At 41.7% G+C, this 18865-nt stretch overlaps 2 protein-coding genes across 10 annotated transcripts in view; both read right to left on the bottom strand.

Annotated features, from left to right (window-relative positions):
• Positions 1-754, bottom strand: part of OCA2 (OCA2 melanosomal transmembrane protein) — a 293670-nt gene extending 292916 nt beyond the window's left edge. Inside the window, exon 1 of one of the 3 annotated variants that reach the window (XM_052774012.1) lies at positions 419-754. The gene's annotated coding sequence lies outside the window, so the exon portion shown is untranslated. The remainder of the gene's footprint in view (positions 1-418) is intronic. The other 2 variants (XM_052774014.1, XM_052774013.1) reach the window with 2 other exon arrangements.
• A 13864-nt stretch (positions 755-14618) lies between these two features.
• HERC2 (HECT and RLD domain containing E3 ubiquitin protein ligase 2) overlaps positions 14619-18865 on the bottom strand; it is a 119197-nt gene continuing 114950 nt past the window's right edge. For all 7 annotated transcript variants that reach the window (XM_052774025.1, XM_052774024.1, XM_052774026.1 and 4 more), the window contains 3 exons: positions 16977-17082; positions 16232-16444; positions 14619-15624 (listed from right to left, as the gene is read on the bottom strand). In XM_052774025.1, coding sequence (XP_052629985.1) covers positions 15352-15624; positions 16232-16444; positions 16977-17082 — 592 coding nt within the window. In that variant the 3' untranslated portion in view covers positions 14619-15351. The remainder of the gene's footprint in view (positions 15625-16231; positions 16445-16976; positions 17083-18865) is intronic.

Genomic DNA, 18865 nt, shown 5'->3' with positions numbered 1-18865 from the left:
ACTACTTCCCTTGCACATAAATAGAATAGGAGGAGCAAAAAAAAATACATTAAAAATCGCAGTAAGTTTGAGTCCCTAAAGAAACTACAATCTAAAGCAGTTAAAACAATCTTTTGAATATTAAATATTCTGGGAAAGGCTAATGTTTGAGACAATGTAAAGGTAAAAGGAAGTGTAACTAAAAGAACCATTGAATATAACAATATATACACTTGATGTGTCTCACTTGATGTTTTAAAATGCTGAATGCTCAGGTACATATAAATGCTGTCAAGAGACCCTGCACTATTTGCAAAGTTTGACTAACTTTTAATATGCAACATTTTAATGCACATATTAAAACTTGTCCTCTCAAAATAACAGAACTGCATTAAACTATTCTAGAAAACATTTATTGTAGAAAAAAATTGCATTTTACCTGCTCTTTTGAAGAATTCTTGAAGCAGTTCTTTTGTTTGAAAAGAAAAACCTCCAAAATGAAAAAAAATTAAAAAAAAGAAGGTGCACAGATGTTAAAAATAAAAGGCTTGGTTCAGCTGAGGGATCCGCAAGATGCCTGATGTTTTCTGAATAGAGAGTTTATTTGGGTAAATGACTATGTCGCTGTGGAATTCAGCTCAGTTCTTTGTAGTAAGCATCTCTTAAGCATTGGGGAGAGAGTGACATTGCATCCTGTGCACACTCATAAATGAAGCAGGAATTCCCAGATTTGCCATCATGTGATTTCAGTGAGGAACTAGCACTTGACTTACTCCCAGCACCGGTTACTCTCTGCCCAAACACAGCTCTTCCGAAGCCTGAGATGGCTGTAAAAAGTGGCAAAGAGAGAAAGAGTACACAGACCATGATCAGCTTCACTGAGCAGACACTTCAGGTGCTGCCCTGAGTTTGGGCGGGAAGCAGGAGGAGAACAGAGGTACCATTGTTAAACTGCCACAGAAGTTACAAAAGAGCAGATTTAACAGTTCTCACTATGAAAAACTGGTCATATTTGAAAGGGGGGGAAAAAAAATCACATTTTCTGCCATCAGAAAGTACCAAAAAGATTATCCTAACAAACACTCATTCTTTATACTGGAATTTCAAAGATTTACAAAGTACACTGCAGTACTGAATGCAATGTTAATTAAGCACCACATCAGCCAAACTCTTTTTGCCTGTATCAGACAAAAACTGATAAAAGGTAATATAATCTACACTCTCCATACAGTATACACCAACTGGAGAAACAGATGCTATATTAATATCATGGCTACAAGCAGAATAACATGAAGGAAAATAATACAAAATTCATTCTTCACAAAGAGAATGATGCTATTGACATTTTGCCTTGAAGAACTGCATGTTATTAAGTAGTAATGATGATTTCTGCTAGCTGAGCCTTCCAAAAGAAGCAATTGTTCTTGAAAGATGAGTAACAATTTTGACCTTCTAAGAGTCAAGGCAGAGATGAACACTTCCAGCTCCCTCGGGATTATCCATAAAGGTCATCAATAGTTATCTCCAATGTTCTCATCTGATGTGCATCCATGGCCTGTCTCTTCTCTCTTGCTGCTGGGGAGAGGTGTTTACTACATGAGTCTAGTGAGGAAATGCGATAAGGTGGACGATTGTGCAGTTTCTATTAAATTGTTCCACTTGTGCTGTTGCTGCAGGTACTTAATTGTTCAAAAATGTGTTTTTCAAAGCTTTTTTTGTTCTTTTTCCTAGGCTGTAGAGCACATATAATGGATGTTCTTTTATTGTAAAAGAGGTTCTAGTTTAATCTGATTGTCTACAAACACCAAGGTGACAATAGCTTAGGCTCTAGGAAGTTATTTACATCCCTGTAACTCAGGAGGTGCCTGGTCATGTTTTGTGAATGCAAATCTATTTACAGCTATCCCCAGTATCACAGGACAGCTACTCCCCGACAGCTCTAGTGTGGCAATAGACCTGCCAGCATGAGACAGGCCTTTTTAATCACAGAAGACATGATTTCCATGAAAATATTAATTTACAGATAGATTATAAACATACAGGTGTCCTCCCATCCAATTTTATGCAGACAAGTGAATCCAGTTCTCCTTTCAAAGATTATCTGATACAAAAAAGATTCCCTTTATTAAGATAAATACTTCCAACTTTATAATAATTTATTTGTCTTTCTATTGCTTAGATGCTTCAGCCATGACTGAGGACCCCAAAGCAGGAGATGCTGTAAAAACACAGAAAAAGTTGAAGTTTCCCTCTATACAGATGATGTAAAACACAGAAGACAGCAAACAAGGTAAGGAGTGAGTAAAACATCACTGATCCACATAGTAATTGTAGTATTTCAAGAGGGCAACATCAAAGGGATGCAGACTATTCTGTTTGCCATAAGGGTTCACCAAGCACCCATCACTTCATTTAACCTACATTTCCATTAAGATTTGTGCTACATCACTGAGATACCCATATTAACAGTGGAAGGCCAGGCAGAAATCCCGAGAAGTTGAAGGAAATGTTTCTTGTGAAGTTTGTATGTTAAATAAGCAACTTCATGCACTCTAATGAAATGAGAAATTAAAGTCATGCTTTTGCATCTGTTTCCTATAAACCCTTAACTGGAGACCTAGCCATAGAAGTGAGGGCATTTCCTGGTAGATGTAGAACTAACCTAAAATCTGCATATAAATTTGTGATAATTTGGAGGGCGCTGTGCACACAGAAACTACAAGTTCCTGCTGATGCCATGGACTTGCTGTGTTCTTCCCGGCTTTCTGAAGCTGCGTACACCACCAGGTTGGAAGGAGACGCAGCATTTCTCTCCCAGGTTATAAAAAGCTTGGCAGAGTCAAGTCTACCCAGATGAGTGTACTGAAGGGATTAACTGAAGTGATTCTCACCAGTCTGCAGCAGCAGAAGAAAGTTGCCCAACATCAAAAATAGGAGCTAAGGTATCCTTAGGGAAAACAGATAAAGTCAAACTCAAGACACTCAGGATGCACAGGACAAAACAAAAATGGGAAGCAGATGAGTACCTTATGGTAGAAAGGTGTTTCAAAAATAGGTTAGCTGCAGATCCTGTGCAAACAGCAGCTGAGCAGATCTGAAAGACTCCGTGGTCCAGAAGGAGAAGACACCAGATGCACTTCAGTACATGAGTTATGTCCTAAGAAACTGAGGCTGATGTCTGAGCGAGATGAGAAGTGGGCAGAAAATGCATCTAGGGTTTATTATTTTCCCAGATCCATGAAGCAAGAGCAATAGGAACTTCAGCAAAAGCATACAAAGCCAGGCAGGGCTCGCCTCCCAGAGCTGTAGGGCCAGCAACCAGGTCTTGGCCAAAGCTATGGAAGAAACATAGAGTTTGGAAATGGTTTTATGGGTTATAGAGATTCAGGTATCAACGCAGGGGCTGGAGTAGAAAGGCTGAATCAATACATTGAGTCCAGTCAGTTGTTTAAAAAGCCTGTTCCTAGCAAGGCAATCAAAGGATGGCTGAGGGGAAGAGGTGGAGGGGAGAACACAACCAGTGGACAGCTGGGGCAGACAGGTTTACAAATTAACATTGGAAAGCAGAAAGCGAGGTGTCAGCAAAAAGATCCAGATCAATGCTGACAGGCTGGAGGAGGCTCAGGTTGTCAGGAGTGAACAGGACACTGAAGACCCCGCTCCAGCACACATGTGGACGATGGAGTTGGCAGAAACACTCCAAATTAATGGCAGGTTATTGGTGTGTTAAATGTCATGGCCTTTGCTACGCTTGTACGTGGGTTTGTGACGTTCTCGTTCATTCCAGGAATACGCTGGGCATAGAAAGTGTGAAAGCTGGGGATGCAATGTTGGATTTGCTTATAATGCTAGTAAAAATTATTTTGCTTCCCTAATTCTATTAGTAAATTTAAGAAAAAATAGCAAAGTAACATCATATATTTGCACTAGAGAAAGTGGTGTCTAGCATATGCTTCAAGTGTCTGAAAATAATGCATTCAACATGCCGCTGATGTACTACGTGGAACGTCATACCTTACGCTTGCAGAAGAATCTGCAATGGGAACAAAAAGATATGCAAAAAAACCTAGTAAATCATGAAATCACATCTAAAAAAGACTGCAAAGAGAAAGCTGCGATGTTGCTCAGTTTGATTTGGGATTTCATATCCATAAGCCCATACAGTGAAGCAGGAGCTAACTGGGGTCTGGACTCAAACTGATCATTTTTCCAATATTGAGTTTTGAAACTTCTCGGTTTCCACAGAACTGACCAGAGCTGGGTGGCAAACCAGGCTTGGTTCTGGTTTCATTATCTGTCTTTTCAGAGCAAAAATGGGGTTTCCAACACCCTCTATAAAGGTTTCTATGCAGAAAATTCTGGTTTTGAAGTTAAGATAAATAAATGAATAGATAAATAAATAAGAACATAACCCATGTATTCTAAACAAGTCCCCGCTGTAGAGCTGGAGGAAAGACTTACTTCTCAGTAGGGAATAACGTGCCTGCAAACAGGCTGGCCGTTGTGTGAAACTCGTGCAGCTCAGACTAACAGAGAGGGGCTTTCGCATTCCTGATGGACTTTCCAGGCAGGAGAGCACTGCCCGCCCAGCCCCAGGGGCTGGGGATGGAGCGGGGTGGTGGGGAAGCCCACCGGCAGTGCCCTCCACCAGTGGAAGGGGTGACTTCTCCACCCACCGTCTCATCCCCTCCCACTGCGCTGCCATTGCTGTGTGAAAGCTGGGTGTCTAGCCTAATCGCTCTCCTATACTTTAAATAAAGATACAGACACCTCTAATGGACAAATCATCCCAGCCTAAATTAGGGAGGGGTTCACGCTGGCAAATTTTAGGTGTTTACATGAAAGCTGCAGATCTAAACTCCCACTTGTAGTCCTTGGAGTTGAAGGGTCAACGCAGTCAGCAGAGTCTAAGAAAGGACACCCCAACCACAGCCAGCTGTCCACTGCAAGATGAGATTAAGAACTCTCCATACTGTACCGACTGTATTGATTATGCCTCCACATGCCAAAATGGGGAGAATAGACACTGAGTTCACATGCAGACACCTTCACCTTAGACACCTAGATTTAGCGGGGATTAAGCCTTAGGTGGCACAGTTTAGCAGTCTTCTGGAGGCAGATGCCTACATCTCCTGCACAATGAACGGGCAGAGGGAGATGCCTTTGCAAGGGGTCTTTCTAACCAGGAAAAATTTGATGCCCTTAAGGCAAGTGTCCACACACACTACTCTGTAGCCACACTGCTGTTTCCCTGTGTTTCCTGGAGCTGCACTGAGCAAATGCATGCCAGGCTCAGACAAGCCTACATCCAGCTGTGGCTGGGCTCTTTCCTCATCTGTCTCTTCTGTTCCTTTCTCCTCTAGTTACCATTTTTCTACTTGTATGCTCCTGGCTCTTCCTCTTGTTTCCCATCCCGGTGATGGCCTGTCTGCAATAGAGAGGAGATCTGGAGGGGAGAGGATGGTGAGAGGAGTGGGAGGAAGAAGAACTGGTGAAAACACCAGGGGCAGAAAAGTCCATTTGCTGTACACCAACATGAAATAGCATAACTTTTTTCAGAAAGGAAAGTCAAAAGGTAAAAGACATGGGGGGAAAAAAATCTAGTCTATAGTTTATACCTGCAAACCATCTAGCTGTAGTACGTGTGACAACTGGCTGGCTTCCTCTGCAGTTACTGAACAGGAACAGTACAGTTTTCCAGCAACACTGCCGGCTCAGTGGCAAGTTAATAGTTGGATGTTGATTTGCCATCTTGAACTGACCATTTGAGAAGCCTGTGCCAATGTACACCAGAGCTGAACAAACCAAACCCAATCAACCAGCAAACTTAAATGAAGGATTCACCTTCTGGAGCACATGGGAACAAGCAGCCTCTCCAGGCAGGGCTGCAGCAAGGAAAACCAGAGGAAATCCATCTCTGGCAGCCAACCCCGTGGTCTTTTTCTTTCAGGGTGAGGCTAAGGCAGTACTGGTGGTCCTGTCATTCAGTCCCCAGGGATATTAAACAAAACCTACTCCACGCTCTGTATGGCTACTATTGGAGGGCTCAGAGTGTTTCATATCAAGCTACAGTTTTCATCACACTGGTCAGCTCAGCACCCTGCCAGCAGGAGGAGGGCCCACAAGGAAGAGCAGAGCACCCATGAATTTTCAATCCTTGCCCACAGCACACCGCTGGCAAGGAGACGGGCGTGCATCCCAGCCCTGTTGTCTGTGCCTGGATCCACTGCGAAAGGCTCCACGCACGAGGTCATGGGATGCGGTCGGGGAGGGATGCAGATTACAATGGTACCCTTTCAGCTCTGGGCCCTGAAAGGTGGCATTCACTGCCTGCTTGACACTGCTCCTGCTCCTGGCCATAGCCCCTGGCAGTGGCAGCCACCCCACTCGCCAAACGCTGCCTGTCTTCGCAGGCCAGGGAGCTGCCGGACATCTATACCTTGCTTCAGGGGCACAAGGACAGGAGAGCAGCATCCAGGTGATACAGGGAGGGCTACTAGGACCATTATGTGACTCTCTCTATAAGAAGATGCAATTACAAGAGCAAACACCCTTTTATGCATGAGCACATATGTCAAAACAAGCATGAGACAGTACTTATTGCACAAGAGGAGCTTCATGTTCAAAAGTCATCCCATATCCTTAGGGTTAATCAAAACTTAGCTGAGGCAATTACAAAGATAAATCTTTATCTGTGCGGATGTCTCACCTTCATAGAGAAACAAATACTGAGTGGCTGCAAATTCTACATCTCTCTGCACCTATGCCAGTCTCCACATCTATTCCAGAGTAACTGTGTATGGCCCCTCTCCACTTCCCCACCCTGCACTGGTCTGAAGTGGAGCAAGAAAAATAATTACTCCAGGATAGTTACGCCGGTGTCCGTGTAGAGGCAAACATGGGGTTATGGAGTCTTAAATGGGGTTATGGAGCTTCCATTGCCATTATTTCTGTGTGTGAGGCAGAGCAGAGAATATGTCTCTAGCAGATGTGAAACTAATTTGCTTAAACTGGGAAGTTTTCTGAATTTTTCATAAAAGAAGGTATTTAACTGCTATGGTTTTTCAGTAAAGTTTGAGTGGTTCACAAGGTTTTTTCTTCCCATTGAAGTTACATATTCCTCTTGCATTTTTTTGCCATATATGTGTATAATTAATAATAATACATAATGATAATTAATGATACACACATACTTTATATACAATTCTGCTTGGAAAGTTATAACATTATTACACATTCCCTAACATATCCCAGCCCCATTTCACAGAATCCATCGTGTTAGTCTAGCTGAGCAGAAACATCTCCACCACTGCAGGGTTTAACTCAACATCTGCCAAACTGGTGAAAAGAATTTTCTTTCCAGGCTCATTAAAGTATAGCTGGCTCCCATAAGCTCACCTATGAGAACACCTCACCATAAATCCTCATCTCCACATCGGACTTGAATGGAGGAGAGGTGTATTTCACAAGACCGTGCTTCATCTCACTTCACAGTTTTTGTTTCTGACCTCTTACTCTCTCCGTGGGAAAGGAGTGTTCACGTCTTTGGGAACGGCAGAGATGTCATACATTAACGTCAACAGGCCTGTTAAAAGGTTCAGACCCAGTAATGCCCACTGGCTTTTTTTGGCTTCTCCTTTTCTATCTGCTATATTGGGTTTTTGTGCCCAGACTTTGTCAGGTCTCTTCAAGAGGTAACTCATCACGAGTGATGTGGGCATTTCACTTCTTTAAGGGTCCAGTATCCTATAACAGAAAACTGCAGGATTATAATGACTGACTAACAATTTAGTAAAAACTCTATTCACGGATGTAACTCCATCAGACCAAAAAACATACCACCAAAAGGAAACCAGCTCTGCACCATCACCAGGGGCATCCTCCAGGGACCGCCACCGACCTTGCATTTCTGAGTTACATGCAAATGCTCATCTCTGAAGGGTGGATGTCATCACAGAGGTGCTGAGGACCGCTTAACGTTGGCTCAAAGTCCATCTCGGTGGTATGAAAGCATCATTTCACTTCATGACAATTCATAATTCACCAGATGAAAGACCTCATTCATGCCAAACCCCCCCCCCCCCCAAAGTATAGCCCCTCCTCAGAGCAGTCTGTCATCCCCAAGGTGACTTTTCAGGCTAGTTGATGTTTAATCCAGAGCAGATACCTTGCAACCCCTCCCAACACAGCAGTAGCACAGTTATGATGTTATTATTAGGAGCTGCTGTCTTCTTCAGGCAACAGAAAAGTTACTGAAAACTTATGAAATTACCCTGAGACCAGCCACATCAGTAAATGAGTGCTCAGTAGTTGCAGTTCACCTCTTTCCAGTCTCAGAGTAGTTTTGAGACCATAAAGTAACCTGAATCTCCCAGAGGTTCCACAGTGCAGTTGTTTTACCATCTCCTGTAAGGCCTTAGCAGCAATTGTCACTACTCTGTAAGGGATGAGAAGTTGATAAGACAGTTTGTACCACTCCCAAATGGAGAGAAAGAGCTTGTACAGCTATCTTTCAAATTAAACAGCCTGTAAGCAAGTTCCAGCTATGGATTTTGTCCTCCCCACTTCTTCCTTCAAAGCCTTGCATAAATGAATATCCCAAAAGCAAGCTTTGCGCATGTGAGCCGTTTCTGTGGCCAGCTACTGTAAACAAATATTTGCTCAAACTGTTTTCCGTTAGTTGTCTCTACATTCTCTAACTTACATCTTTGGCAAACAACATCCAGATCAACATTAATTTGTTTATAAACATATAAAGGCAACCCTACTTGCATTTCTTGGCCGTGGTTTTGTCGACCGCAACCTTCCCAACTCTTGTGATAGTGTGACACAAGTAAGCACAGTCACCTTTTGCCTATTCTTTCCTCTTCCCACTCGGTGCTCACCACTTTGGGGCTACCTTCATGGACACAGCAATGGACATTTTACTGGACTAGTAAGCATCAGTGCTGTTTGTCCCTGCTCCCTTTTCGGGATGGCAGCCTTTTCTAGGTGGGATGAGCCAATTCTCTGCAGTGCACCACCTAGCAAGAATGAAGCCTTGGCCCCATCAAAGAATTGCATGTAGCATTCCTACAAGATCACTTTTATCAATGCAGCCTATGTGTTGAAATAGCTTTTCTGTACAACACAGGAACTTTGATCTCCTGACTCCCGGTCCTGTGTCTTAACCACAGATGAAGCTTGAAAACTTCCCACAGGCTTCTCTTCCCCTGGTCATGCCTATACACAGGTATCTTAACGCCATCTTGGAAGCAAACATCAAAATGGTATTGACATCCTGTAGCATGCAGGCAGTTTTATTTGTTGAACCAAGGCTGAGAGGCAAACCCAGGGACTGAAGCCAAAAGTGATTTCACCTGGAGCCAAGACTGTCACCTGGAGTCATACTTGCCTGGTTTTATGAAGAATTTTACAGCAAACACATTTCTTACTCCCAGGGGCTTTCCTCCCTGGACACATATAATGCCCAATATTTGTCTTCTGACAGTGCACAAAAATGGTTAAACAGACTCCCACCATTCAAAATAGTTGCCATTTTCACAAAAAACAATTTGGATTTGTGCATAACAAACTAGAAAGACAAATCACCTGGCCACAGGATGGCATTCCCACTGAAGTAGCCAAGGCCCACAATACAAAATTTGGGTCAGCTTCATACTGGCTCCAGGACAGATGGTAACTAACCTTACACTGAGCTTGGTAACATCTACTTTACCCACCACCGTAATCATTTCAGCAAGTTTGAATTGCTAAAATGAGTCTATACAACTTTTAGTCATGCATGCCACGGCGCCGTGGCATTTTTGATCTGACAGTAAGAGCCTTGAAGCTGGACTTCCAGCCCCTGGACCCGACAATGCCGGGTTATCCCGGCAAAGGAGCTAGCTAGGATGCAAACATTGAGTCTGCAAACAGGATCAAAATGAAAGGCTTCCACAAGCAAGAAATACTAAGGACAAAAAAAAAAAAAGGATTGGAAACAACAAAATGAGGCAGATCCAAAATGCCGGAGGTGCCCAGGGCCCCCTGTGTTGCAGGGGCTCCCCCAGCACCACCCACTTTACCTGACGGACAAGGGGCATCCGTCCCTTGTCCATGGCCTCCCTGCCCCTTGGGGGGCACCAGGAGGATTCAGCTGATGATGACGATGGAGGCAGTCCTGCCTCCTCACCCTTTCTCACACACAGCCGTGTGCTCCCGCTGCCAGCTAGCCTCCGGCCTCGACACATCCCCTTCACCAGCAGCCGAAGCGGTGGCTGCCCGTGAGGTCGTGCTTTGCTGACCAGAAGCTTGCTCACAGCTCAGCAGGGCTTCCCTCCCTGCAGCCTTAAAAGAAACGGCCATGGCCAGCACACAGCCCCTGCATCCAGAAGGAGAGCAGGCATTTTGGCAGGCGTTTGCAGTCTCGGGGGCCTACTAAAGATGAACGCTAAGATGGACTCAAGAGCAGGGCTGGCTTAGCAGTGCTTGCTCTCCCATCCCCATCTTACTAGACCAGTACAATTGGTTGCAGAGCCACCTAATAAACCAGAGAAAGGAAATGATCCCACTGAAAAACAGCCACCAACAGCTCTTGGGCAGGGGATGAGGAAGGAGTCACTTTATCGATCCAGCGTACGGGTCTCCCCTGCCCTGAGAGAGCAGCACCGCAGCCAGGGCAGGCGGAGGGGAAACCCCTCTGCACGGCTTTCACTAGCATTTTAGTGCCGACGTGGTCCTTGAAAAAACAAAATGCCAATGCAATGGCTTAATACCTGTTGCTTCCAGAGCTGCCCAAAGGACTGTCGCTTGCTGCTTTGTTGCTCCACCATTTAGTTTCTCCCCGCAGGCTGAAATGCATATCCACACCGCTGTATTAAACCAAGCACTGACAACAGAGGGTCAGCACACACCTCCATCTAACGTAGCCGTGAGCAGTCATGCTGTAAGGCCATAAACCAGTGACACCGCTGCACTGGGGTGCTGTGGGGTACTAGGCTCTCCTGGGGTGGAGGAGACCGCTCGTCCCACCACACCAGGCTCAGCCTCAGCGGTGGCATTCCCCCCGCAGACACACGGCTCTGGCTGGAGCTGCAGGAAGGCACGAGAGGACTCTTGCAGCTCAGAACAGCAGCCTGTCTCTGTCCTAAGCTATCAGCAAGCCCTGATGAGGTCAGGGAGAACTGTATATGCAGAGGAGTTTCTGGTTAAGGAAGCTGTTACTGAAAGAGAAAAGATCCTGTTGAGCCAGCGCAGGTCCACACTGGAAAAGCAGGCAGCAGAAAAGCTTCCGTGCCTTCACTTGTAGTAATTGATGCGGATTTCAAGGGTCTTGTCTACAGTAAGTTTGGATGTCTCAAGGCACCTTGCTTAGAACATGATGGACAGGGTACCACTGCAGAGTCTATTCTACTTACTAGAAATTCATTTTTAGAGAAGCTAATAATGAATAGAGCATTGAAGGAATAACAAGCTGAGAGGACTCCAGAAGTCGGTTTGGGCAGCTGCCTGACTGAGGGTAAGTCAAGTATCATCAGATCATCACCAGCAGATGTCTAACAAGGTTTTGAAAACTCTTATTGACCAGAATTCATGACCTGCCTAGACTGGGCATTCTGGTGCTTAAATGTCTCTAAAGTTAGAAAGTAGGAGGGGTGGGGTGTGGTGTCAGGTATCTCTGCTGCAAGGATATTGTTTCTTCTCGACCTGCTTTGGGTAACTGTGGACAACAGATCATTCCCTTTTTTATCCCAATGTTTTACATATTGAAAGATTTCCTGAGGTGCTTTTATCCAGCATTTCTTCACTTATGAAGTTGTCACAGTGAAACAAGAAGGTGTAGTCCTATCCTGGACTTTATTTTCTAGAAGTGCTGTACCCCATCCCTATTAAGGCTTATCATCAGTAGTGAGTATATGCAAGTGCCCAATGAGAAATAAGTTTCTTTTCACTTAACACTGACTCATTTACAAAAGAGAATCCTAGAGGATTTTGTATTATATCATGTGTGTGACTCCACGTCCTCCAAACTTCTCAAAACGCTTCTGCTGAAACCTTTTTCAGGTCAGGATGCCAGTACACCACACCCAAACGCGCTGGAGAGAGCTGATCAGGGATGACCACAGTCAGGAAATAACTGAGACAATTCTACTCTGTGTTTCTGTGAGATCTTTCCACAATCTTACTCGCTGGCCATCAGATGACTAAATGCAAAGCTGAAGAGCGGTGCCTTGCAGATGTACCATTGACATTTCACATTTGAGCCAAACGTGTGAATCAGCAGAATCTTTTCCAAGTATTAGGAGCATCAATTCACAAATGGTTTGTGTGTCACATTCACAGTCACGTTGCTTTGCTGCAGTTTTCACTTAAGGTAAGGACATGACTCCATGATAGAGTAACTTTTCTACCAATCCACACCCTTGAACCCCAGTTGAGTTGGCATGGTTTAGTTAACATAGTTTTTAACTGTAAGATTTGTTGGGAGATTAACCTTGAAAGGCAACATCTACAGGAAACTACACATCTGTACGTTTTCTTTAAACTAAAAAGTGAAAATATTTTATCAGTGAGATCTTTGGAAGGCACTGCTTCCCTTTTTTCTGGAAGAGGCCTGCATGATTTAGTTTTGCACATAGTCTGCTGATAAAGATGCTTGCAGGGGAGGCAAGTACCCAATATGCTGGCCTGAAGCCTTCTTTGACTAACATGATGTTAAGGAACAGCTACCATGATTATAAATGGTGCATGTCCCCTAAACTCCCTGATGGGACTCAATGACCTTCTCTCCTTATTCACATGTTGTTTAGCAGCCATTAGGTGGTTTTAGAGGTATCGGGAATTCACCTGGGCAACGAAGAGTAATTTTTAACATGGGAAGGGATTTTTCTCTCAGTCTTCTGCAATTTCATAATGGTAAAGCTTTATAATAAATCAAACCATCATCTTTGGTTTTACAGGGAAGTAACATATGAAGAAGGGAAAGGAGCACTAGGAATCCATTATTCATTTGCAAGGTTGAGTCCTTTTCCTTCTCAGACTAGAAATTTGCATCTAAAAGCCAATTAAGAGCAAATCCCATTTTTTGACCACTTGAAAACAATGGTTTTTCAAGAATGACAACTGGCTACTCAGAAATGTCAGGCAACAGGTGACAAGCATTTCACACTGTAAAAGGGCATCTGAGACTCTTCTGTTAGGATGGGAAAGCAAAGGAGGCTTAAAAAACTTCTTTTACATGGTCCACTAATTAACAACGTAAACTGCTTCCTTACATGAAGGATGCCTCCTTTTTGCTTTTCTTGGAAGAAAAAACTCTGATATTTTCTTTCTTTCCTAAGCAAGTTATAGTAGTTCATATGCTCCTGAAACGGGGTTTGAAATTTAAGAATGGCAATTGAACTCAGTCTCAGTCCTTGGACTTGTGGCATTTGGGCATGACTCATCCATCACATCTGAAAAGCTGACTACAGAATCTCTTTTGATCAAGCTGGATGCCTACAGGGCTCCCGTGTTACCATGGCGAAGGACAGCAGACGACCACATGAGCACTTCTGTACTAGATTCTCCACTCTTTGCCCTCAGGAGAAATTCAATTCAGCAGCAAAGATAAAAGATGTTGCTTAAGGTTTTGGGATTTTTGCATCCTTTTTAAGACTCAAAAAAGACTCAGTGTTTTTCATCAGCAGACAGAGAAAATCTGGAAGACAGGTCACAGGCCTGACTTCTGGAATCTCCAGGAAGACCGAGGATCAGGACAGGAGCATTTATTGCAAGAGACCTTCAGCACTAAATAGAGGCCTCTAAAGCTAATGAATTTCAAAACTCTGACATCTTAACAAAAAATAGGTAGTTTCACCACTATTTTGAAATACCAAGTATATCTCAGGAAAACTTATTTCATGACCACAGTTAATATTTAAATTTAGAGAAGTTGGAATTGAAGTCAAATGCACATACTAAAAAAAAATTAATCAACTCTGAATTGTAAAATGTTAAATATTGACATATACCTATCCTAATAATTAGTGAAGAAAAGGTATGACGTGCCCTTCTGCTGGATTTTAAAGTAAAATACTACTGCTGGATTTTAAAGTAAAATACTAGTGCTTTGGCACAAATAAATCTCATTTTCCTACTTTGAAAAACTATTGCATACACTGTGTAGTTAACACATAATACCTGCCCAAACGCCACTTGACTTGAATGAGTTATTCAAACAGGCTACTCTGGATGCACCATGTTTCGTGACCAAGCCTTGTAAAACGATCTGATTTTCTCAGAGTCAACATTTTATAAGAGTGTCATCATACACTTCTACTCACATTCAGGTACTTACACACATCTGTCCCTTACACTTCCTCAAAAGCAATTTTTTTCCCAGGTGTCCAAGAACAAATTTACCATTACTGACAACAGTACCATTAGGAACAACTGCATAAACAAAGTGTACCTAATCGCTACCATTAACGTATTGTGTAGACTTGCTCTGAGTTTACTATAGCTCATGTTCTGTCTATGGCAATGCACCTACTATTGGTGGAGCACCACCAGCAATGTTTGGCCAACAGCTGTAAACTGCAGAATCGTTTCTTCGTAGAGCTGTTCCAATGTTCATCCCATGTAACAGCTACATTATCATTAAAAAACACACACTATTTTTTTTCTGTGGCAGAACTTTTATTTGGAGGGAAATTATAACTTTTGCATTTACATGGCACAAATTATATACAGTACACTTTCCATGATAAGAATTATGATGCTGTTCACAGAAAGGTATCAAATTTGAGATAAATAATGCATAAGCTAAAATATACAAACCAGGGGTGGAAGTGAAACTATTGGCCATTTTTATTATCTATAGAAGAATTTCAAGGAATAATGTTAATTCAATGTTCAAAAATTTTTAACAAACTTCTAGTAAAGTTAATTGAAATATTTATAATACTATTCAGTTGTTGCACAGTATTTCCAATATACAATCAAGAAGATGCACAGAACACAACACTTAATAAGAAAAAACCTATTGCACCCACAATTTAAAGGTTTCACTGCCTTTTGGATGCTGCACTACCGTATTTATATAAACATTTACAACACTTCAGTAAACACAAAGGTTCTAAATGTAGTGCAGCATTATGGGGGGCCACTTTCAGCTCTTAAAATAAATGTTAAATGCCCATATAGTGTGCCATTTATTCTAAGCTGATGGTTTAAGCTGTAACCCTTAATTCCTACTGTGAGTAGCAAACACACTTTCCCCATGTTCAGAAGATTACCATCCCTCTGACTACATACTCTATATTCCAACACCTATACTGTCCTTGGCTTCATTTGTCATTTTGGCATTTTGCCTCAGTGCTTGTGACAACTATCCCTTATATTATTTTCTTAATGTCCTGTTAAGTAGTCCTGTGTAGAATCTGAAGCAAAAGAATCGGCATCTTCATTATCAGAATCATCACTACTGTCATCAGCCGCTGGCTCTCCTGTCAGCGCTATCCGGGCATAATCATCAGTGTCTATAGACTTACAGAAGTGAATGGCATACTTCAGTTTTTCCTCTAGTACTTGCTTACAGGAATACCTGGGCAGCTTCAGGAGAAAGAAGCAAGTATATGACTCAGGAAGAAAGTGGTCTGGAGGATTGTATTTATCCAGTACCTGTTGAAAACAAAAAGCATAATATTTTTGATTCACTGTCCAAACTACAAATAAATATCAAAATAATACTTAAATTTTTTTAACAGCATGTTAGATTTGTGATTCTGATGCTGAAGTTTCTTAAAAGAACAATGAAAAGACCAAATCCATTTTCCCTACACTAAGTAAATAAATAAAACCAGACACAGATGAGCTTCTTTGATCATGAGTATGTAGTTGGGAACAATCTAAAAAAGATTGTATTACTTCAGCAAATACCAAAATATGATTTGAAGATTGTTGTTTTTTAATTTAGCTGAAATCAATAACTGAGCTGAATAAAATGCTAAATAAATGCCAGCAAAAACAGTTCATGACTGACAGGGGAAAACTACCAAAATCCAGAGACGTAAATGGTTGGGAAATGAAACAAATATCCACTTGCCCAGGTCAAGAAACAAAAATATTTATATACATTATAGGTCTCTGTTGCACTGTCGAATCTACAATGTAATGTTGCATAAACAGTTTAATAAAATCAGCCTGTTCTCTTGTTATGTCATGCTACTACTCCTCCACCACCAGCTTTTTAAAATAAAAACCCCACACCCCATCCCATACATCTTACCTGAATAACAAAGTCCCTCCCTCTGAAGTCTGCAATAGTCCTGGGCAGCCTTGTTCTGCCCCACACAAAACGCAGGAAAAGAGATCGCTCTGTGTTGGAGAAGGACTCCATCACTTCCCAGAACCACTGTATCAAGGAAGCAGTTGGTTCAATGCCTTTATAAGTTGCTACAGATTTCAGAAGGTGGAGTGGAATATCCGGGCTTCCACATACCTGAAAAATAAAATATCGTGATAGGCTACAAAAGTCTGATCAAATCAATTATAGGTGATTTGTTCCCTCCATTCCTTTAAAATACTTAATCAGCTTTTACACTGACAAAATGAACATTCAAATATTTGAAGTGCTGTGCATAGTCTCCTATTACAATAATAGTAAATATACATCTTCCCATCAGGGGACAATAATGAATCTTCTTTCATACTCCTGAATCACATAAAGAATTAAACATTTTGCTTGGGACTAATATCTCCAATTCACCTCCTAGGCCCCTGGTTTGTGGGGGTTTTTTTTGGTTTTGTTTGTTTGTTTCTTCCAGAAATAACTCATTACATCACTACTCAGCTGTATCAAAATAACCTTATTAACACCAAGAGGGCAATTAAACATTTTCTAGTTTTTCCTTGGACAAAATGTTTGCAATCACTGTGAACAGTATTTAATGTGGGTTTTGGATTAGTAAGATATAAGTGAAGAATCTCACTCCAAGTTAGTCTGACAGAGGTAGCAAAGCAGAAATTGATACCATAGTTTCCAGTTCATATCCTGTAAAGAGTGAAAGTAGAGGAACTGGAACAACACGGGCCATCCCCTCACGAACTGCTGCAACTTGTTCATCAAATTCATGAAGTCTGCAGAGACACATTTTCAGAGTTTCTGTGAATGCCATTTCTAGCAATTATTTCTAGCAATTACTGTAATATCAAGGAAACTAACCATTCTCCTCAAGTCTCCAGCTATGTGCTAAGGAACATTAATGAACATTTATCACACAAGATACTTGACTTACAACAGTTTCTACACCAATTCATATTGCACAGCAAGCTCAGTATGGACAGATATCTCCCAATGTTTAGGATATTTTATTTCCAGTACTATTCATGTGCTGTTCCTGTCAAGAACAAGCCAATACCCCATTTGGAAACAACATGCTCTTGGGAAAAGAATGGCTGTACTTCGAAACTCTGCCCGCATACATTTGCAACACTAGACAGACATTATGGTAAAAGAAAAATGGGTCTGAACTAAAACATGCTGTCTGAGGGGACAGGAGTTGTTGTATTTCAAGACAGAAGCAAGTCTAACATTTTGCTGCTTCTGCTGCCACCCATGATTTGTGTTTTGCTTTTTTTTTTCCCTGTCAAGTAATTTCTGAGATTTTTTACAGAACTCTCTAGAGCAGAGATTCACATCATTGGCAACTCCTGTCCTCACGCTTGTCATCACCAAAATAAACAAAGATGTCAGGACAAACTTCGTCTTTTGCATCCACTTTTTCACATGCATTCTATTCAGGTGCTAGTTTTTCTCTCAAGGGCTTCATATAATTAAACAACTTGATACTTAATCTAAACATTTTAATGTTTTTCCCAAAGGCCTTTTAACTGTAAAACGCTTTAGAATTTCTCGCCTCCTTTGAGGACAGCCAGAACTGCCAAGAGAACAAAAACATTTCTTCAAAGGAATGTAACGTTTTATATAGACATATCATTTATCCATTCCAAATGAAATTTCTCTCTACTGTCAAAACCAGGTTTAAGTATTGGTGCATAACCATTTGGGCAGGGAAGAGGAGAACAAAGAATGTAATTCAGTAGTTGTTGGCAGACACTGTAACTACAAACTAATAAGCAAATATATAGTGATGATACAGGCTTGCTCAAGCACTCTCTAAAACAGTTCACTATGGCAGAGAGAATAAAACTACTATGAATCAGTTTCTCAACCAAATTATCTAAATTTCCATGTTTCAAATAGGCACTAGGCCCACTGCTTCACATAACAAGATGCCTGTGGTTGCTTCTTAGTTGTACTTGTCTAGATTAGCTGTCTAGGTATTTAAGCATCCAAAAGCCTGTCTTCTCAAGTACTGAACAATTATTTCCCACTGATTTCAGTGCAATGTTCAGTTTTTGGCACCTGTGGGTGAATTTACTTGTCTGCACACAGGTGTCAGACTAATTTTATGGTGTCCAAGGAACGAATATTGTGTTTCGTGTATTCCAACTTAGATAAGAATAGAGTAAGAATTCAGCTGGGACTGCTCTTGACTGCAAATGATGATATGAAAAACTGTGGGAGCAGCAGTACTAAACCTAAGCTCTCTTCACCAAGAACTTAATGATCAAGCCTATTACTTTATCGCATAGGAGAAGAATTAGATGGATGGGGCATTTCTCTACCTGTAAAATCGGCTGCCAAAACTGCTCTGTCAGGACAGCTATTCAAATCTAGAGCCATACCTGCTAGTTTATTGTTCTTCCTAAAAATTAAGTTTAATCTTTTCTCCTTGGATAGATTAAAAGAAATCAGAAAATCAACACTGTAATCACATGAAAACATTAAAATACTTGTAAGAGGCTGAAGTAGTATATTGTTTAAAAGGTTTTACGTATTTTTTTTAAAAGAAAATGC

The sequence above is a fragment of the Harpia harpyja genome, chromosome 22 (genome assembly GCF_026419915.1).
Source record: "Harpia harpyja isolate bHarHar1 chromosome 22, bHarHar1 primary haplotype, whole genome shotgun sequence".
NCBI lineage: Eukaryota > Metazoa > Chordata > Aves > Accipitriformes > Accipitridae > Harpia > Harpia harpyja.
This window is presented reverse-complemented; position numbering and strand designations above follow the sequence as displayed.